This window comes from Vigna umbellata, chromosome 9 (assembly GCF_029865625.1).
Source record: "Vigna umbellata cultivar VRB3 chromosome 9, Vumbellata_1.0, whole genome shotgun sequence".
NCBI classification, from domain to species: Eukaryota; Viridiplantae; Streptophyta; class Magnoliopsida; order Fabales; family Fabaceae; genus Vigna; species Vigna umbellata.
Genome location: NC_142173.1, coordinates 41,464,130 through 41,486,646, shown reverse-complemented (window position 1 = coordinate 41,486,646; position 22,517 = coordinate 41,464,130). Strand labels below are relative to the sequence as shown.

Genomic DNA, 22,517 nt, shown 5'->3' with positions numbered 1-22,517 from the left:
CAGGACTGGATGGAAAATCACTACCCATATGATCATGACCAAGCGGTCATTTAAAGAGCAAGAGTCAAGCATGAGCCGAACACGATTTTAGAGTCAAACACTAAAACAACCAAATACTACAATTAAACCCGAGCACTTAAATCTTAAACCGAACCCTTATGAGTTAGAACGAATACTATTGCCTTAGACCGGTCATTATTGGCTTAGGCCGAACACTATCAGCTTAGGCCGAACACTTAGAATTTAGAGCTAACACCAATACAAACCAAGTGCTAGGACAAGATTGAGCACTATTGAGACCGAGTGCTAGTACAAGACCGAGTACTACTGAGACCGAGTGCTAGTACAAGACCGAGCATTACTAAGCTTATATAAAATGAATAAATAGATTCGTTCGCACAACTACGAAACACTTATTTATAACTGAGGATAAATATAGTATCTAAGATTTAAATTATATTGAGTACCTTAACTAGGCTAATTGCTAAGTAGAAATAGAAAACTATACTAAGACCGAACACTTATTTTCAAATATACTAATAGAAGACCGATCGGTCATTAACTAAAATTCTCCATAGAATGAGAATTCAGTTAAGATCGAACACACCAAGAGAAACCAAATGGTCACGAATGACTCTCGGCGACAATCAATGAATTCTGCACAAATACTGCAGAATCATGATCAAGTTCTAATCCTACCTAGTTCACACCATTTATCGATCATCAACACATACAAACGAACATACAATAACATCGATAGTTCATATCAACCAAATAAGTAAACCAAACATCATTAAAACATGCAACCATTCAAAACAAAGAATCATAATTAAATTACAAGTTTCCCTTACCTCGAAACCCAAAAAACTCCTATGCTTTCACAGTATTGCCTACACCGCGAGTAACTTCTATAACCTCCTACAAACTTCAACTCCAAAACAACAACTTGATCGATGCAAAGTGAAGCCCTTGACACCAAGAGGACTCAGGTAATAATTTGTAGAGAGAAGGAGAATAATTTGTAGAGAGAAGGAGACGAAGTTTAGAGAGAAAGAGAAGAAAACTGAAACTCAAAAACTTTTGGAGAAGAAGGTGCATGCAACAAAGTGACACGAAAATCTAAAAACTTGATTTATATACTACCGTTAAAAACCGATCGTCCACTCGACTGTTCACTCTTGTTTTTCACTTTCTATATTTTAAATCCTTTGCACCTAGCCTTGGCTTTCACTAATATAGAATTTAAGAGTTTTGACAGTGGGGGTATTTTTATTAAAAATCATATAAAACATGTTAAAAATTATAAAACACAAAAAAGCATTTTAGTTTCTTATTTGTTTATCTATTTTTACCTTTTAACTTTAAGGAGCCAATGAGTATGTACTTGCTTACAAATTTGGCTTGGTTGATACATAATAAACTAATTTTAATGTATGCTTCTTATCACGAAAGACTCGTCACAAAACTTTAAACTGGAACCACTGATGTTGAATTTCATAATTTGTTTAATCACTCAATTAAACAAAACAAATCTCATAAATTTTGTGAATGTGAGATGCTGTGTATTAATTCAAGATTTTTTTTAAATGTTTAAATATTTTTGAGATTGAGTCAATTACTTTGTGTTGATATGAGAAATTTTAATAATTCTAGAAAATTATGTGATGTTTGAATTATTTGTAATATTTTTTTTAAATATTTGGTTTAAATAAGTAATTAAAACATCTTCTATTTCCAAATTTTCAATAATAATTTAATTTATAATTTGTATTAAAGAAAACATATTTATCAATAATTAACTTTGGAAAATATTTAAAACTTTAAAAGTAAAAAATTAAACACATTTTGAATATTAGTCCATCATAGGAAGAACTAGCCAACTAGAAAAATTATTATCTGTCATCCATTTTTCTAAATTATTTTTCAGGATAAATATTCTTACTTTGATCGTATTATCACCTAAGAGAAAAAACATAATTGTGGGAAAATGATAAAAAAGCGAGAAGATAAAGTCCTATTAACTCCAAACATTCTAGATCAGTTACTAAAATAATTGATATAATATTCAATTTACTATATTAATCATGAAAAAAAACTGATACATAAATATCTATGATATTACTTTTGTTTCTAGTTCAATACATGCAACATATTGTTTCTGCTAGTTGAGCATATGTAACATGTGATCTTTTTATTTACACATGTATTTGATAACTATTGTTTGAAAATTAATGTGGCAAGCAATTTTTGGAAAATATTTTTTTCTGCATTAGTTTTTTACATATAAAATTGAAAGGGAGCATTTATGAAATTGTAAATAAGTATTACAAAAATAGAAATTTTTGTTCTTATTTTAAATTTATAATTTCTTAAAGATAAAAAAATATTTAAATTATTTTAACTCTTGATTTCTAAAGTAAAACTATTATATAAGGTAAAATCGATTCGCAATTGCATCTTTCCATAAAACTTAAACCTAAAATTGTTTACAAAATTTAACAATATCTCGATTTATTGTACAAATTTAACATAAAATTTATGGTTAGTTATTAACAAGAAGTTAGACATATAGTAAACAGTATAAAGTTATCCTATTTGAATTAACTTAATCAGAGTTTAAATGAAAGGGTTCCTGCATTACTAAGCAAAGAAAGAGACACAGTGTAGCACAATGGACCATTAGTTCATGAGCTGCAGATTGCAGAATGTGATTTGTTTCGTTGGTTGATGTTTGTTTTTCCCGAATTCTGAAAAAGTTACATTTTCAAGCCAAAAGCAAACAAAGGAGGAGACAATCCAACCACGTGACCTGTCCAAAAAAACTTACCTGCCTGCAACCATATTTTCTTTTTCATCACCACATCCCATTCCCATAATTCTCATGTCTCTCTCTCTCACTCATCAATCCCACACATCCCTTCACACCACAATCTCCTTTTTTTCAAAGTTAAAAAATGCACCAACCAGTTTTCCATCATTATAATAATTTTTGTTCATTTATTTACTTTTATTCCTGAGAAAAGTTTTTGGTCACTGGGTATAGTTGTGCATCTACATTTGTGTCCACCTTGGCCTTTTGTTTTGTCCTCTGTTTGGTTCTTTGTTTGGTTGGGTTGTGAGCGTGCTCCATGCTCACCTCCTTTTTATTTTCTGCAACTGCAAAGAAAGAAGATAATGGTAGTGTTATCACCGGGAAACAACAACGACACACTCACATGGAATTATTTGTGGGGGCTGTCCACACCTCATAGAACCCAAACCCAACGCTCACAGATCTCAAGGATCTCACAACTTCAGCCTTGAACTTGGGTTTTTCTTTTTTCTTTTTTTCGCCATTAAAGTTTTGCTCTTTTTGGTGTTCTCAGTGCTCACTCCTCTTGGCTGATTCAAATTTTTAGTTGCCAAGTTGGTCTGTGGTGGCAAAAAAGGAAAAAAAAAACAATTTTGGCATCTGGGTTCTTTTTGGCTTGATGTTCATTGAATTTGGTCTAGTGGAAGTTGCTGTTTTGGTGAGGGTGGGGTTGCTTTGTGTGGGAATCTGATTCCAGAGACTGGCTTTTTCTGTTTGGATAAGGTGATATAGACTGGACCTTCTTTGTGGGAATGGGGAGAGTTGTTGTTAATTATGGTGGCTTGGAGCACTGGTCAGTGGTTGTGTGAGGGAGACACAGTTGAGGAACTAATTTTAGAGTATGGAACTTAGTAGTTTGGTTTTCTGGCTACTGGGGTTGCTGCTTTTGCAGTTGATGGAGATTTCTTCTGCTGCTCTTTCTCCATCTGGCATAAACTATGAAGGTTAATGTTCTTCTTGGGAATTTTTTTTGTTTGTTTTGTTCATTGAGATCTTTGGTAAAACTTGTGAAGTGAAGGTTTGTGAATTGATTATTTAAGGCACAAAAGTTTTGCATATTGACCAATTTAATTGTGCTGGAAACTAGTAGGCACGGTAGCTCGGTGGTTAAGGTTGATGTAATGTAATGATGCTATTTCTGTCTTGGTTTTTCAGTTTTCATTTTCCTTGAGAATTTAAGTGCTACCTAACTATCTATGACAAAATAGCAGCAGAGAGGTTCTTCTTCCTTTTTTTAATAGGGTTTTTCTTCTTTTTCTTCTTCTTCTTCTTCCCCATACCTAGGGTGTTGGGGTGGGGTCTTCAGTTTCCTATTTTATTTTATTTTCTTGGCCGATCAATGTTCTTTTTATCTGTTTGCTGGAGGTACAGGAGGATTTTCGGATGAAACTTCTTATCCCCTCTTCTGTTTGTTCCTTCAACAGTTGTAGCTCTGATGGCCATAAAGGGTGACTTGACTGATCCTCACAACGTTCTGGAAAATTGGGATTCTAGTTCTGTTGATCCATGTAGCTGGAGAATGGTTACGTGTTCCTCTGATGGCTCCGTTTCTGCATTGTAAGTTGCTTGGCCTTTAAGTGGGTTCTAGAGTGATGAAGAAGTTTCAAGAGGCGTTGTTTAGAGAGTGAACCATCCAACTTTTGCTAGTTTGATTTTCAACTAAAGGATTTTCTTTTTCTCTTATCAGGGGATTTCCGAGTCAGAACTTGTCTGGTACACTATCTCCCGGAATTGGAAACCTCACTAACTTGCAATCTGTGTACGTCTGCTATTTTTGTTGAGATTCTTTATATCTTGCTTTCGCTTTGTATGGTGGTTGAGTTTGGCATCAGTGTCTTTTAGTTCTTATTGATCAGCTCTATCCTTTCACAAAATCATACTTCCCCGAATTATAAGCTGAATAAGTGAAAAAATTACAACTATGCTTTATTAATTATACACATGCAGGTTGCTTCAGAATAATGCCATTTCTGGTAGGATTCCTGCTGCAATAGGAAACTTGGAAAGGCTTCACACACTTGATCTTTCCAATAATGCATTTAGTGGTGAGATACCCAGTTCTTTGGGAGGCCTCAAGAACCTGAATTATTTGTAAGTTACAAAAAGCACTTCTGAAGAACCTATTGATTGCAGTGATTATGAGTTATTCATTTGCTTTAGCAGTGACTAATGAAATTATGTTTCTTACTCTATGTAAATTATTTTACTTGCACGCCAGGAGGTTAAACAATAACAGCCTTACGGGATCCTGTCCTCAGTCTCTTAGCAATATCGAAGGTCTAACCCTTGTGTAAGTCCATATCACCTTGTTGCACCATTATTTTTCTTTTTGCTTAATCATATTTCTATCTAAAAGACAGTTATGTTAACTCTTATGACTTGAATATGTACAGGGACCTCTCCTACAACAATCTGAGTGGTTCCTTGCCTAGAATATCGGCAAGAACATTAAAGTTAGTTCATTTCGAATTTGCTCGTCTTTTTTTCTTCTGTATTCAAGTTTAAAACAGGGCAGTGTAGTTTATCTCTTGCTCAATTATTTACTGCAGGATTGTGGGTAACCCTTTAATTTGTGGTCCAAAAGCAAACAACTGTTCTTCTGTTTTACCGGAGCCACTTTCCTTCCCTCCAGATGCACTAAGAGGTGTTAATCTATCATTGAACTCTGCTTTCACATTATTATTTCTTTGAATAAAAATATGGCGTGCTTAATGTGGTGATTTGGTTTTCTAGGCCAATCTGATTCTGGTAAAAAAAGCCATCACGTGGCACTTGCTTTCGGTGCAAGCTTTGGTGCTGCATTTGTCATTGTGATTATAGTTGGGTTTCTTGTTTGGTGGCGATATAGACGCAACCAGCAGATATTCTTTGATGTTAACGGTTAGAACTCTCATTTTTCTTTTTATCTCTTATGCTCTCTATCAGTAAACTTTATGGCAAATTTGCAAAAAATGGGTTGCTCATCATTGCACTGTTACAGCACACAATCGTTTAAGGATATTTTTTTCAAGGAATTCACATCTTAGATGCTCGCTTCAATTCATGTTTGTTACACTGGCAAAGTTAATTGACCCACCTTTACCTAACACTAAGCGACGTTGCTTCCAAAGAACTTTTGTCTGTTTCTGACCATTCAACATGTTGCACTGTTTCTAGATTGTTTATATTATTTTCCAACTACTCTAAGCTCATTAAATCAGCTGTAAGACTTATGCATATAATGAAATGGGACTAAAACTCGGTGGTGACCTTTTGAAACATGACGAACAACAGCTGTCATTGTTCTAAACTTTGAAATTGTTGGAAATCTTAGTTGAAAATTTTATTTGGTGTTATGCAACTTCTGTAATGGTTAATCTAGAAGAGAAAAAATTGAGGGTTAACTGTACCACTTGTGGTATATGTAATGTGTCATCATATATGGACCACCTTCTTTGAAGGGAAGTTAACATTGGCATATTATGTGCATTTTGTAGTTGAAAACAGTATCATTATAAATCCATTCCCTAATGTGATATAAGCATACGTTCTGCTCCTATACCAAAATACTGTGTATGAAAGAGCTTTTACTTCGTTCTCTTTCAATGATGTTCAATTGACACTTGTGTGTGTTTGTTATTTGACAGAACATTATGATCCGGAGGTGCGTCTTGGTCATTTAAAAAGGTTTTCATTCAAAGAGCTTCGAACTGCAACAGACCATTTCAACTCAAAGAACATTCTTGGAAGAGGTGGCTTTGGAATAGTCTACAAGGCATGCCTAAATGATGGGTCTGTTGTGGCTGTTAAGAGGTTAAAGGACTACAATGCAGCCGGTGGTGAGATCCAATTTCAAACAGAAGTTGAGACAATCAGTTTGGCTGTCCACCGGAATCTTCTCAGGCTTTCGGGGTTTTGCAGCACTCAGCATGAAAGGCTCCTCGTTTATCCATATATGTCTAATGGAAGTGTAGCCTCTAGATTAAAAGGTTAGATCTGAGCTTTACAATCTGTTGTTTACCTAACCAGTATACTAATAACTGGCTGGACGTACTGTGTTCAGCCTGTTTTATGTCAACTGACAATAATCTGTCATATGATCATTTGAATCTTACAGTCAGATAACCATATGTAGGTATTTAGATTGTGTTAACTGGCCACTTTAGTTAATACTAATACACTCTAGCCTTTTTGTGCCGAGTTCCTATTCAGTCACAGAAAACCTATTACCTTTTTCTGTTCTTAGCTCTTACTTATAGTTAGTTGGTTTGCTAAGATATTCATGAGCTGCTCATGATTAGGGGTAATAATTATAATTCAATTCCACAAGATCATTTTAAACTTATTTGTTTTTGGTTTTGGATTTATGTACCAGATCATATCCATGGCCATCCGGCGTTAGATTGGACTAGGCGGAAGAGAATAGCTTTAGGTACAGCAAGAGGGTTGGTTTACTTGCATGAACAATGTGACCCTAAGATTATTCACCGTGATGTGAAAGCAGCTAACATATTGCTAGATGAAGACTTTGAAGCTGTTTGTTGGCGATTTTGGTTTAGCCAAGCTTCTGGATCATAGAGACTCCCATGTGACCACTGCCGTGCGTGGCACTGTTGGTCACATTGCTCCAGAGTATCTATCCACTGGCCAATCATCAGAAAAGACTGATGTGTTTGGGTTTGGAATCTTGCTGCTTGAACTGATCACAGGTCACAAGGCTCTAGATTTTGGGCGAGCAGCGAACCAGAAAGGTGTAATGCTTGATTGGGTACGTTTTCCACACACTTTCACTCTTTTCAACGTTTCTTTTCTTCTTCACTTAGCATATCACTCTTTTACAAGTTTTAGAATGTATTTATTCCCACAACTTACAATGAATGATTTGTTGGCACTTGGAGCAACTTTCTTCTTATATGCATAACTTGTCTTCCTAGAAATTTTAATGGAAAGAGTACTTGAATAACTTCTCTAAATAGGAGTTAGTAGTAATAAAACAGTTTGGTTAACATTAATACTTACCAGGTCTGATTGTAAGCAACTAAAAGTGAAATGTCTTTATTAGGAAAGAAAACATTTACTACATCATAAATACAAAAGGTATGATATAAATGTTATTTAATAAAAACCTTACATTTTGAGCTGCTTCAAACCAGCCTTTTAAGTGTATGTGTATTGATTAGAAAGCAACATTTCTTTAGCTTAACTTTACTAATGGTATTATTGAATTGAAGTTCTATGAATGCAACTGGATTAAGAAGAAAACAGTGAGAGTTTTGCTGCATTCAATGATCCTAAAAATAAACTTTACCCTCAATAGGGTGGATTAAACCTCCAATATATTCATCAGGGTTGATTGGTGCTGACAAAAATGCTAAAAGAATTGGCCAGTTTAGTTGAAAGTTATTCTCTCTTGTTCTTGGTAAATGGGTGAAAGAGATAAATTTTTGTCTTAAATAACCATTCTTCGGTTGAATGTGAATGAAACAACTTTCAGGTTAAGAAGCTCCACCAGGATGGAAGATTAAGTCAAATGGTGGACAAAGATCTAAAGGGAAACTTTGATCTGATTGAGTTAGAAGAAATGGTTCAGGTTGCACTCTTGTGCACACAGTTCAATCCTTCACACCGCCCCAAGATGTCAGAAGTATTAAAGATGTTGGAAGGGGATGGCTTGGCTGAGAGATGGGAGGCCTCACAGAGGATTGAAACACCAAGGTTTCGGTCTTGTGAGCCTCAAAGATATTCAGATTTAATAGAGGAATCTTCACTCATAATTGAAGCCATGGAGCTTTCTGGCCCTAGGTGACAAGCATCTTGGTTTTCCACTATAGCTCCCTGTTTAAAACATGTAGTTTAAACGTTAAAAATGACATTCTCATTAGTGTCAATACCTATGTAATGCTCGTATTCATCTGTAAAAAGAAAAAAAGGAAAGTCTTGTATAAGTATCTTTTTGGAATGTTCATTCTACTTTCTTCAGAAATTTTTTTAATCAATGTTAGAAAATTGTATCTAGTGGCACTCAACATCATCTCGCTGTATGGAAGCTCTGGAATGAGCAAATTTAAAAGAAAGAATCATAAAACAGGTCATATATTATAGATTTAAAACAATTTTACATTAATTATAAATTACAATATATGTGATAAGTTTGTTCATTTTTATGTTAATTGTTTGAAAGTGTTATTAGCAACTCTAGTTACGTTAATCATGGCTTTTTACATAAATTGTGTGTTACCTTTTACTATTGAAGTTCATCAGAATTAACAGAAGGTAGACAAGAGTGTCTTATTGTGTATCTCCCTTTGGTTTTTGCTATAACTGTAAGAGTTTTTGATTTTTAAAATATGATATAGTAACATATATATTTAGTATATATATTACATATTGTATTTTCTACCACTATTGTATATTTTTTTTATTGATTAAAAATTAATTATGAAATTATGAATGAGATTAATTTAATAAGCTTGGGAAAAAAAATAAAACTGAAAGAAATTAAAAATATGTTAAGAGTCTAAAAACAAAACTTCACAATATATCATGAATTAAAAAGATATCTAAGCCTTCCATTTACTATTTTAAGTCTCCAATTTATTGTATTAATGAAATGTTATACAATAAGAATCAATAAATATATAATTTAATTTTTGAAACTTATCTTTAATGGCAATATTGGCATTACAATTGTGTAACCACCATCTTCTCCCATAATCATGTTGGATATATTCTTTGGATTTGGTTTTATTAAAGTTTTATTGAAGCATTAACTCCTTTTAATATAATCATAAAACATGTGAACCTAACACAATCATGAATCATGAGCATTGACGTACCATGATGTGATGATCTTCTTCCCTTGTGCTAAACCAACTTCCACACTCAAATAAATACCTAACCCACAATCCATTGCTAAACTATCATAATCAATAAAACAACACATCAACGTAAAACATGTCCATAGAACCTTATCACTTAACTTGAAACTATCATCCAAATCTCAAACACCATAATTGTAAAGGGAATTGGATTAATGATGGCTTATAGATGAGGTTGTATGAGGTGGGAAGAAGGGATTTTATTTTATTATAATAAAAAAATATTTTTTGTGATCCAATTAATGGTATTAAACATATCTCTCACTCACCTTACAATACTATTTCAAACACATTCTTTCTGTATTGATAAAATTTATTAAAAATTGGAATTTTGTGAGAATCACTTCATTTTATTAATATCTCATGTTATTCTGTGTTTAATAAATCTTAATTAATGATTTAAAAATGGTGTGTTAGGGGTTGTATTTGTATTTGTAAGACTCCTAATCTTTATTAACTTGAAAGATAAAGGGAGCATAATGGCAGAGACAGTGAGAGAGAATATTCTCCCAGTATTCAGTGCAGTTAGTAATAATGGGAGTGTGGAAAGAAAACTTTTAAGTATTTAGTGTTTCAGTTTGGGCCTTATGTGAGGCACGTGTACGATTCTTTTTGAGTGTTACTCCCTTCACCACCACAAAGTGTTTCCTGCACCTCTTTATTTCCTTTTTGTCCTTCTATAATATTTAATTTTTTATGATTAAAAATTTTAACTTTATAATTTATAACTGAAACGGATGTCAATATCCGTTATATTCTTAAACGGATGTCAATATCCGTTATATTCTTAAACGGACGTCAACGAATAGATATCAACATCCGTTGCATATCTACATCCGTTCAAGCATAAAGATTACATATGTCAGTATCTAGAAAAGTTGTAACCATGAGTCCTGAAAAGTTGTAGATCGCGAAATCACATTTCCAACATAGAAGAAGAAGAAGCTGAGAAGGGAAAAGTAGCAAAGCAGAGATTTTGATAACAAGGAAAAAAGCTGAAACTCAATCGTAACAAAGAAGAAAATAGGCAAGGATGGTGGAGGAGAAAGGTTCACACAATGAAGGTGTGCACTGTAAATAAGCGTCTGTTGGTATGTTTTCTAGTGAAGATGACATTGTGGTGAGAGGAAGGGAGCTTATAAGAAGAGAGGATTCTGTTATTGAAAAATAAAAATAAAATGAAAAGAAAGAGTATTCAATTGGTCTCTGGAAGTTGTAGATGTAATGAAAACAAAAAGAAACTTTGCATGATGTGACTTGTTTATGGGAACGTCATGGAGAAAATAAAGAGTAGAATTGAGTTGTAGTGTGGTTTAGGAAAGAAGAGGAGTGAGTGACGTAAGGAGTGTTGTATTTGAATTAGAAATAAAGAATTTTAGTGAGGATGGTTCCAAACTAGGGTATGGTTTAGAGGGAGGTTGGAGATGAAGAAGTGGTGGTTGGGTTGGAGGTCACAGCTTGAATGGAAAAGAAGAATAAATAATTGGAACTTGGAGAGAGGAATGGTATGTGAGGAAGGAAGGGGTTATGTGAGGGTGTGGGGGTACTGGCACAGGGAATGGGAATAGAGTTTTAAATTAAAAGAGGTAAAAGTAAAAAATAAATATTTATATAAGGCTAGTTTTGGAAATAAGAAAAGTTGGGGAGGTGTAGGAAGAATTGTGTGGTGGTGGAGAGAGTAACAGTCATTCTTTTTTGGCATATATGTTTTTTTTAATAAACTCATTATTCTTAACAGAATATTGCATTAATTATAAAACTTAAATATGTTTTTAATGTAAGATTCCAATCGAGTTAATTATATTTTAAAGATATTTTTAGTTAAAATTGTCAAAGACCTTAAATAACCTTCTCCTATTGGTGTTGAAAGATAAATCTTTTAAGCAATTGAACTAATAATGACTTAAAATAATCTTATTTTTAAATGGTTAAGTACTTTTTTTATCAATCAAAGCTTAGAAACAGGATGTATAATTCGCAATTAATTGATTAGTATAAATATCTAATCGATTATATTAGTTGAAAGAAAAACTAAGTAGAAGAAGTTATTCATATTAAATCGATTAAGTTTAAAATCTAATTGATTAAATCAGTATGAAAATCACATTTTCTCATTTAATCGATTAGTTTTTGTTTCTAATTTATTAATGTTATAAAATCTGGTTTTTGGAAATGATGTTAAATAAATTAATCAATTAGTTTTTTAGCATAACCATTAATCAACTAGTTTTGGACCGTGTCGTTGTGTTATTTTATTTTATTTTATATTTGTATTAAATAACTAATGTAATTATTATTTTTTGAAAAAACAATTTATTTAAATAGTTGTATTTAAGTGTTATAATTTGTTAAAAATATTTTTTTTAAATAAATAGTTTGATCATATGAAAAAATTAAATAATTAATCACAAGATTTTTTATGAATAAATTAATTAAAAATAAAGATTATTATTTTAATATTTATTTAATAATAATAATAATAATTCTAATATTAATACTAAACTAATAAATCAAATAATACCAATATTACTACTAAATTTAATCAAATAATACTACAACTGCTACTAGTAATACTAATAATAATATATACAATGATACTAATAATAATAATACTCATAATAATAATAATTATAATACGTCTCCAATCATTCTATCATTTATTGTGCAGGCTCACATGCAAGTGCAAAAATATAAAAAACCAATGAATCCTTTTATAGATTTCACAGCTTAAAGGAGTGATTTGGTAGATTTACAAGATTGTTTTTTTATGCCTAACATATTTTGTTTAAAATTTCCTATATAATATTGTGTACCATATTTATATGGATAGTACATTTTTGATTTTATGTGGTTATCGGATAGTCAAATTCTGACCTTTATTTTTACTTTTGTGAATAATGGCCAAAACATTAATTGAAATTGAGTTTCCAAAGAATCGAATTTTAAACTGGTTTTTTTATTTTTATTTTAAATTTTATTAAAATATAAAAAATAAAAAATGAAAAAATTATATATTTTTGTAATGAGAGAATATGTATTTTATATGTTTAAATTTTGTCAATTATACTTTTGAAACAATTTCTTTTTATTTTCATTTTTTAAAAAATAGGAGACGAGAATAAAAATTAAGAGATGATATGATTAATAGTTTAATATATATTTTTCAATTATTTATAATATTTTTTAAATGATATTTTTATAATATATATATATATATATATATATATATATATATATATATATATATATATATATATATTGTTTTAATTTCGTTCATGTTTTATAATTTTTTAATTAGATATAATGTAATAACGAAATTGAAAATGTAGAAGTGAATAAAAATTTGTTCATTCAATTCAACCAATTACACATAACAGACTTTCACATACAAAGAAAATGGAATTAAATAAAAAAAGTTACAATATTGGTACGAGTGGTAGTCTAAATCTTACACCACCTTTCGAATTGACATAACTCCAAGATTTTATATCTTTTCATTGTTCGTTAATTGTTGGTGAACGTATATCTATTGTTTGGATGAACAATTCAAAATATTTCCAAGAATGGGATGATACACAAATGGATCTATACGTTGAACTTTTTCCCCATGATTGATCATTTGTGTGATATCATTATTTGATTTGATTTGAACCATGTTATGGATGAGTTTGTTATTAACTACTCTCACTGGATAAAGGTAGTCAATTTTAGTTACTATTGTGTGGTCCTCATAATGTATTCTTTAGGTTATTTTTTTGTAGAAGCTTATTGAAGGTGTAATTGTGCAGGACTGACAAGGTGACAAGGGTGTCTAATCTGAAGTATAAATCATAGCCATATGGGCTATCTGTGATGGAGTTGGGTTTAGAAGAGAAAATATTTCTTCAGTCGACGTTGTGAACGTAACAAACAATTCAATTATTGTGTTAATAGGAAAGTTAGACTTACAAATAATCATTTGTGTAACATCACCATCAGTTGATATTTGAGGAGCATCATACACAATGGATCCTTCTTCATTCAATATGGGTCTTCTAAAGTAACACTTGTTGATGGATGTGGTGGTTGGTAATTGAGAGTTGTACACACTTTTTGCTTTAGGAGGTTTAATGTATAATTATATGGAATACAAAAGAATTTTGTATTTTGACTTTGGAATTGCAAACCATCTTTAGACTTAATGATTTGACCATTTGAAAATAAGACAGTGAAGTAGGAATTTGAATAGCTTGACTGATGGCAAAGTTTTCCATTTGAAAGAAGTGTATGTGTTGATGTGTTCAAAGTAATTGTAGGTGTTGGGTGCATTATTCAATAAATATTTGTGGTAGATTTGGTTTAAATTGTTGTTATTTATAGTGAAACTTAAGTGTGGTCTGTCCGATTAAGTGCATGTGAGAGCATTAATTAATTAAAGCATCTCACAGTACATGTCAAATTTAAGTGTACTGAAAGCAAATATATGTTTTGGCACGGTTACCCAATAAAGGTGTTAAGTTTTGTCTTTATAGAAGAGTACATGTGATAGAGCATTGATTGATTAAAACATGTTGCAGTACATGCCATATTTAAGTGTACTAAAAGCGAAGATATGTTTTGGCATGATTACCCAATAAAAGTGTTATGTCTTGTCTTTGTAGTAGCGTGCATGTGAGAGCATTGCTTGATTAAATCATGTCGCAACATATGTGAGATTTAAGTATACTAAAAAATGAATATATGTTTTGGCACGGTTACCTAATAAAGATGTTCATTCTTGTTTTTGTGGTAGAGTGCATGTGAGAGAATTGATTGATTAAAGCATGCCGCTATACAAGTTAGATTTAAGTCTTGTCTTTGTGGTAGAGTGAATGTGAGAGCATTGATTGATTAAAACATGTCGCAGTACATATGAGATTTAAGTGTACTCAAAGCGAAGATATGTTTTGGCACAGTTTCCTAATAAAGTTGTTAAATCTTGTCTTTGCGGTAGAATGTATGTGAGAGCACTAATTGATTAAAGCATGTCGTAGTACATGTTAGATTTAAGTGTATTCAAATCGAAGATATGTTTTGGCACAATTACCCAATAAAAGTGTTAATTCTTTTCTTATGGTAGAGTACATATGAGAGCATTGATTATTAAAGCATGTCACAGTACATGTCAGATTTAAGTGTACACAAAGCGAATATATGTTTTGGCACAGTTACCCAATAACAGTATTAAGTCTTGTCTTTGTGGCAGAGTGCATGTCATAGCATTGATTGATTAAAGCATGTTGATGTACATGTCAGATTTAAGTTTACTCAAAGCGAATATATGCTTTGGCACGATTACTCAATAAAGGTGTTAAGTCTTGTCTTTGTGGCAGAGTGCATGTAAGAACATTGATTGACTAAATATAACTACATTGAACATTAAAATTAATAATTGACTAATCATTTCCCATAATGATGTCGAGTTCCACAACCCAATCATCGCTCGTTCCTTGCTAGGTTCCTCATTCCCCGCAGAGGTTTAGGTGATTCTTCCTCTAAAGGTTGTGGTTGATGATGTTGTTCAACTTCATCTCCTTGATACGCACCAAAGGAGGATGCTATTTCATTGAGACTTTTGATATAATAAAACGAGTTATCATAAGGTCTCACAATATCGTATGTCGAAGGTGGAGTCAGAGCATGAGCTCCAAACATGGTTGACATGCCTATATCAGAGAATGAAAAATGGAATGTCTTCTTACATCCATATAAATATGAAATTGCCTTGTTTATCTAACTTACCCTTTTGTTTGTTATGATGTTGTGTGTTGTTGTTTTCTTCTCTTTGCATGATCATCTGATGGGTATGAGCAGCGGACAATAATATGTTAGTGGAGCAAGCTATTGATGAAGATGTTTCTGATGCTCCTTTGCAGTAGTAGTAGATTTTATATGTCTTAGCTTGATTCTATTATGTGGTTGAGATGAACATTTTTATATATAGTTTTGATATAATTATTTGTATATAAAATTTTAAATTTATGATTATTTTAGATTACTGTAAATTATATTTTATAATCCTTCCTTCAATTGGTTTTTTATATTAAATGTGTGATGATTATTATATTACGATGTTATGATGTTACAATAAAAGTTAAAATAAATTATTTTATATAATCATCCATCACGGTTCTTGAAATTACTTATTATTTTAGATGAATTTTAAATTATTATTTTTCAATATATTATATATAAAATGTAAATTTATTTGTTTTCATAAATTTAATTAATATTTTTTTTAGAACTTCAATCTGACTTGATTTAATTTTACCCAACTTTAATTTGAAGAATCTAAGAAATGAATGCCACTAATATATTAATATATTTCTCCTATTTGAAAATTAATTTATTCATCTCACTATAAAAAAGAATCTAATCTTATAATTCACTTAATACGCAATTAAAGAAAAATATCAAATAATTCAGTTAAGAAACTTATTAAAATGTTTCGGTGTACATTTGTCCGGTGTGTCTTTATTGCTTCTGGCTGTCTGGGAAGCTATCTGGGACGCTTGCTCTTCTCCAATTGTTGCTCTTCATACTCGCCAAAGAAGGGGGAGGTACCTGCAAAGATACTCCGACGCTCAAGTCAGATGTGAATTATGGAGCCTCAGCTCTCAAGAGAGTAATTATGATACTGCTCTGAAATATTATTCTAGGGTCTCTAGAGCATAAAGAGAACGTACCTGGACTCTGGTCCTGTCATTGTATTTATAAGCAAAATAAAAATAACCACCTTACCTAAAAATGTGGTTAGTGGCTTGATAAATATCTTGACCGTTTAAGATATTTAAGATATTTTAATGAATACCTTACTACATAACATGCCCCCCAAGTCCGAGTTAACCGTTCCGTTTTATGGACGTGGTAACTATAGGACTTATGGGTTTGAGGGAGGCTGTGTTGGGGAGCGTGTTTCTGGTTGTCGCTCATGTGTGAATTGAACGTTTTAAATCAAGGATGACCGAGCAGTTGGGTTTGATGAGCCAAAAAGAGGCGAAGACGAACGACAAAAAGCTGGAATGAGTGAGGCCGAACGTGAGGATGTGTAAGTAAAAACTGAAGGGAGGCCGGACGACCGACTGTTTGAACGCTCGTACATAGGGATTGTCGAGCGATCAACGGGTCGAACACCTTTAAGGCCGAACGGCCAACAGCGTGGACGCTCGTACACAGAGATCGTTGAGATCGAACGTCAATGATGAACGAAATGCCGAACACTCTAGGCCGACCGACATCGACAATGTGTACGCAACTGGCCGAACGTTTGAAGCAAAATGATGGAGGCCAAGCGTCATTGAGTCTGAATGACCGAATCCTGAAACGCCTCATGCCGAACGCCAACGAGAGTTATTAGCCGAACGGTTGAGGCCAAATCGCGAACGTCAATGAGATGGGTGTCCGAACGGTTGAGGCGAAGTTGTCGAACGTCAGGAGGCTGAACTAGTCGAGCGTTCGAAACCAAAGGGTGAGCTGCAGAAACCAAATGGTCGAATGTTTGGACGCTCGTACACATGAGCTGTCGAGCGGTCGATTAGCACGTGAGGTCGAGCGCTAGAGATCGAATGTCGATGATGAGCGAAGTGACGAACGCTCTAGGCCGAACGTCAGAGAAATCTAATGGCCGAACGTTGAGGCCGGAGGAACGAATGTCACTGTCATACGCGAGGGTGAGTTTGGGACGTTTCATGACGAACGTCATGGACATACGCGAGGCCTAGTGCGGGACGTTTCAGGACGAACGTCATTTACGTACGCGAGGCCGAACAAGAGTATGGCCGAACGATTGAGTGTTGAGATCGTGCATTACCGAACGCTAGGCCGAACGTCAAAGAGATGGAATGATGGCCGAATGATCACTGAGTGAATGTTGGGCCCTTGAGGCCGAACGTCGATGATGGTTGAAGTGACGAACGCTCGGCAATCTAATGACCGAACGATTGGCCCCAAGAGAACGAACATCGTTGGCGTGAGAGGGGTTTGGACGCTCGACACGTAGGTTGAACACGTGGACGGTTTGAATGCTCGTCACATGGCTTGTCGAGCGGTATTTGAACGTTCGCTGAAATGGATTTTCGAGCGGTATTTCAACGCTCGTTAACATGGATTGTCGAGCGGCATTGGAACGCTCGTACACATGAATTGACTAGCGTTTTGCGAACGGTCGCTGAACCAAATGACGAACGCTTTTGAGGCCGAACGGCCGACTCTTTTAATGTTCGTTGATATTGATGGTCGGGCTGTTGAAAGTAAATGGCGAACGCTTTTGAGGCCGAACGGCCGACTCTTTGAACGTTCGTTGATATTGACGGTCGTTGAGGCCGAATGACGAACGCTTTCGATGTCGAACGACAGAATCTTTGAAAATTTGATGTTCTTGGGCGAACATAAGCTAGGCTAGAGGATGGTCTGGGTGTTCTAGGGCGAACATCTACCAGCGGGAGTGTGTCCCTTTGTTCAATGCACCTGGGTGTTCTAGGGCGAACATCTACCAGGGGGAGTGTATCCCTTTCTTCAATGCACCTGGGTGTTCTAGGGCGAACATCTACCAGGGGAGGGTATCCCTTTCTTCAATGCACCTGGGTGTTCTAGGGCGAACATCTACCGGGTCTAGGAGTGCTTCAGGATGAACGACTCTCAGGTGTCCGCTTTTGCGTACAAGATATGCTTATCTGCACTGTAAGAAATAATATTAAGCATATAGGTGAGACTGTTTGGTCGAGTTGCAAACCTGGTGGCCGAACGTCCATTAGGCAGAATGCTGGACGCTTGTGTTGAAGTATGGTCGACCTGGAAAGTGGCGAATGGCAATGGGGAAGAATGGGAGCGACGACATCAGTGAGGCAAAAATGCTGGACGCTGTAGTCCATGGAAAGCCGAACGATTGAGGCGGGCTGGCCGAACGTCAGGAAGAGTGAGTGTTGGGCGCTTGAGGCCGAACGTCGGCAGTGATGGGCGAAGTGACGAACGTTCTAGGCCGAACGTCCGTGAAATCTAATGGCCGAACGATTGAGGCCTAGAGAACGAACGTTATTGTCGCCGGATGGCTGATCATCAGCTGGGTCGAATGACTGTGACGCTCTAATGTTAGGACGCTCGTACACAGGCACTGTTGAGCGTTCGAATCCGAAGGGTGAGTCCAAACGGCCGATTGGTTGTCGTCGAGGTCGAGCGAAGCGACGAACGTTCTAAGCCGAACGTCCGTGAGATTTAATGGCCGAACGATTGGGCCCAAGAGAACGAACGTCGTTGGCGTCGAGTGACCGAATGTTGGAGCGCTCGTAGCCGTGATTTGTCGAGCGTCCTCGAAGCCGAAAGGCCGAACGTTTGAGTCCGGAGGAGTGACCACATGTGATTCCAAATGGTTGAAACCGAAGGGATTGTCGAGCGGTTGAACGTGAGGACGCTTTGGACGCTCGAGACATAGATTGAACGCGTGGACGGGTTGAACGCTCATCACAAGGCTTGTCGAGCGGTAGAGACTGACCGTCCACGGTGAGCGAAATGTCGAACGCTTGATGCCGAACGAGCGTCAGAACGAATGCTGAAACGCTTCATGCTTATTTTTTCCGAACGTCAATGAAAGTTGTTGGCCGAAAGGTTGAGGCTAAGACGCCGAACGCCATTGAGGGCCCATGGGCGAGCGTCGAGTTAGTCGAATGGTCGAACGCTTCCTACGCGAGTTGGCGAACGTTAATGATGCTATTGACCGAATGGTTAAAGTCAAGATGTCGAACTCCAGGACTAATGGGCGGTCATTAGTAAGGACGAACGTTAGAGTTCCACTGGCTGAACATCAGTAGGGTCGGATGGCCATGTGCTTGAGTGCTCGTGCCGATGGATGGTCGAGCGATAGAGGCCGAAGGGCCGAGCGTCAGTTAGGCCCAATGGTCGAGTGTTGGAATGCTGGTGAACATGGATTGTCGAACGGTGAGGCCAAATGGCCGAACGTCAAAGAGGCCGAGGTGCCGACCGGTTAAGGCACAGGTGCCGAGCGTCAGGAGGCCGAACATGAGTACGGTTTGAACGCTCGACAAATGGGTTGTCGAGCGGCCGGATGGCAAATGAGGCCGAACGGTTGAAACAGAAGGGGGTCCAACGCGAGGACGGTTCGGACGCTCGTACACATAGAATATTGAGCGATTGAAACAAAAAGGGGGGGCCGAACGGCCGATTGTTTGAACGCTCGTACACATTGATTGTCGAGCGCTCGAAACCAAAGGGTGAACGATATTGAGACGAGTGGCCGAATGGTTGAGGCCACGGATGGCCGAACGTCGGGGATTGACGGTTCGAACGTCGATGAGACCTGCGAACGATTGAGGCAAGCGAACGAACGTCCGTGATACCTAAGGGTCGAACGAATATCGAAGCCTGTAGGATGAACGTCATTGAGCCGAGTGGCCAAACGTGAGCGAGGTGGACCGGTTGATCGCCAGGGAGGTCGATCGTTGAGGCCACTCGGTCTATTCGTCGACCAAGGTGGACGACATTGGTGGCGGTTCACTCTTGATGGTCGATCTGGACATTGTCGAACGGCCATGAGGCAGGTTTTGTCGATCGGTCACGGTTGACGCTCGATTTTGTTGGTCGACCAAGGTGGACAACCATGATGTACGGCTCATTCATGGTGGTCGACCAGGAAATGGTCGAATGACAATGAGGAATAGAAATTGGGTTGGATGACGTGGAGGCAGAACCGAACGACGCGTGGATGGCGCGAGTGTTGCCGAAGACGTGGAGAATGGGTCCGACAAGACGGCGAAAGGGTTTGTCCCTGGGTGACAACCGTCATCTTCTCGCCTCTCTGTCAAATCCCTTTTTACTCCAAAAAACCTTAGAATCGGTGCTTCATGGGGCTGTTGAGCAATTGAGCGATCTGAGTAAGGTCCTCCACCATGGTCAATGCAGCTGAGGGACCTTCGAAGTTCTTGAATAGAAACCCTAGTTTTGCGCACCAGCTCTTGCATATTGGCGGGAATGTGTCTGCATTTTACACGGCAGATTCCGCCTGGGCTCAACTTGGGGATTGGGGTTTGTGGAATTTGGGAAATTAGGGATTCCCGGTGTAATTGGATTTTCATTGGTGGGAATTGTGGTTTTGTTTTTGCGAGTAGAGGTTGTGTAGTTTTCGAATTGGGGTTGATTTAGATTGCACGTTCTGGGATCTGAAGAGTGACGCCATTGAAGGTGCTGGTGTGGGCTGTTCTTGTTGAGATACACCGTGGACAGGAGTTCGGTGGTCTCCACCACTGTCGTGGGATCAGCGTGATCGTGTTTGGGAGGCGATTTGGGAATTTAGGGTTTGTTTTTTTTTTTTTTGATTTGCGGATTGTGCGACAGTGGAGACGAGGGAGATGACCTAATGGTGCTCCTGTAACAGCAACACCTGGTGGCGCGACGGAGGCTGATGGGCGGACCTGATTTGGGGGTTGTCCTTGCGCTGAATCTGACCCGCAAAGGGGTGCGATTTCGCTGATGTGCTCACGGGCGCGATTTCGCAGAGGTGCTCGTGGTGGCGTCAACGGCTCGCGGAGGAGAATCTTGGCAGTGATGCAGCGATTTGATGGAGTAGCTCTTTCCGAAAAAGTGATTCCTCGAGGCTGAGTGCTCCTCTTGCGGTTTTTGTGAGATGACACTAGGCCCCACGGTGGGCGCCAAAATGTTTCGGTGTACATTTGTCCGGTGTGTCTTTATTGCTTCTGGCTGTCTGGGAAGCTATCTGGGACGCTTGCTCTTCTCCAATTGTTGCTCTTCATACTCGCCAAAGGAGGGGGAGATACCTGCAAAGATACTCCGACGCTCAAGTCAGATGTGAATTATGGAGCCTCAGCTCTCAAGAGAGTAATTATGATACTGCTCTGAAATATTATTCTAGGGTCTCTAGAACATAAAGAGAACGTACCTGGACTCTGGTCCTGTCATTGTATTTATAAGCAAAATAAAAATAACCACCTTACCTAAAAATGTGGTTAATAGCTTGATAAATATCTTGACCGTTTAAGATATTTAAGATATTTTAATGAATACCTTATTACATAACAAATACCAATTGCAAATTCTCTCTCAATGTAGCTAGCTATTCAAATGCGCCGATATTTATTCCTACTCATTCAAATCTAATCTTACGAAAATCACGAAAACGTTAAATATATTTTCACATTTTCATTAAAATTATAAATTTTTGCAGATTCATATTGTCTAACAGAATGAACTTAATTTAATTTTTTTAATTATATTTTAATTAATAATAATTATAGTATATTTATTAAAAATAATATCGATTATCTGAAAGACAAAAAGCTCACTGTAAGGATAAAGTTGGCATGTGCGTCCATGTTAGTGTGCTCCTGCACCCATCTCCAAACCATAAATCTCCACACCCTGTGTCCAACATTTGCCACGTGTCGTCATCATATTTCATGCTCTTTGTCGGTGCTACGTTACGCATCACAACTTTTTGCACCCTTTCGGTCACGCCACGTCTCACAACTTCGTGTTCGTGACCGTTATTTCTTATACCTGGTTTGCCCTTTGCACAACAAACCAAACCAAACTAAACAGAACAAAACAAATACCTTTTCTCTATGCATTCACCAAACTACCCCTCCCTTCAAATCTCAACCTCTTTCTACATTAATGCACCTCCAACTTACCATTTTGGATGAACACAACACAACTTATCATAAATTTCATCAAAAAAAGTGTAAACTTTTTACCTAGGGTTAGGTTTCAACATGGCAAGTTATACCTCCCAAATTCACTTTCCCAAACCAATTTAGTATTTATTT

General features: G+C 36.4%; 1 protein-coding gene across 3 annotated transcripts; it reads left to right on the top strand.

The window, feature by feature from the left end:
* Positions 1 to 3,166: 3,166 nt before the first annotated feature.
* LOC148193570 (protein CLAVATA3 INSENSITIVE RECEPTOR KINASE 1-like) lies at positions 3,167 to 8,795 on the top strand. 3 transcript variants are annotated; one of them, XM_088097973.1, is made up of 11 exons: positions 3,169 to 3,795; positions 4,276 to 4,408; positions 4,539 to 4,610; positions 4,799 to 4,942; positions 5,070 to 5,141; positions 5,245 to 5,304; positions 5,401 to 5,495; positions 5,585 to 5,731; positions 6,478 to 6,819; positions 7,206 to 7,598; positions 8,325 to 8,795. In XM_088097973.1, the coding sequence occupies exons 10-11, from the start codon at positions 7,350 to 7,352 to the stop codon at positions 8,634 to 8,636; spliced, it is 561 nt and encodes a 186-aa protein (XP_087954099.1). In that variant the 5' UTR covers positions 3,169 to 3,795; positions 4,276 to 4,408; positions 4,539 to 4,610; positions 4,799 to 4,942; positions 5,070 to 5,141; positions 5,245 to 5,304; positions 5,401 to 5,495; positions 5,585 to 5,731; positions 6,478 to 6,819; positions 7,206 to 7,349; the 3' UTR covers positions 8,637 to 8,795. The 3 variants fall into 3 exon arrangements, 2 of the variants coding, with proteins under 2 accessions (XP_087954100.1, XP_087954099.1); XM_088097974.1 differs by lacking the exon at positions 8,325 to 8,795 and having other exon boundaries at positions 3,167 to 3,795; positions 7,206 to 7,553; XR_015781843.1 differs by lacking the exons at positions 5,245 to 5,304; positions 5,401 to 5,495; positions 5,585 to 5,731; ... (1 more) ...; positions 7,206 to 7,598; positions 8,325 to 8,795 and having other exon boundaries at positions 3,167 to 3,795; positions 4,809 to 4,942.
* The last annotated feature ends 13,722 nt before the right edge of the window (positions 8,796 to 22,517 follow it).

What these genes read in the sequence shown, in the direction of transcription:
- LOC148193570 (XM_088097974.1), top strand. Translation starts at nt 3,693, where the DNA reads ATGGAACTTAGTAGTTTGGTTTTCTGGCTACTGGGGTTGCTGCTTTTG. An exon ending in CTCAAGAACCTGAATTATTT is followed by an intron (nt 4,943 to 5,069) that starts GTAAGTTACAAA and finishes CTTGCACGCCAG; the next exon opens with GAGGTTAAACAATAACAGCC. An exon ending in ATCGAAGGTCTAACCCTTGT is followed by an intron (nt 5,142 to 5,244) that starts GTAAGTCCATAT and finishes GAATATGTACAG; the next exon opens with GGACCTCTCCTACAACAATC.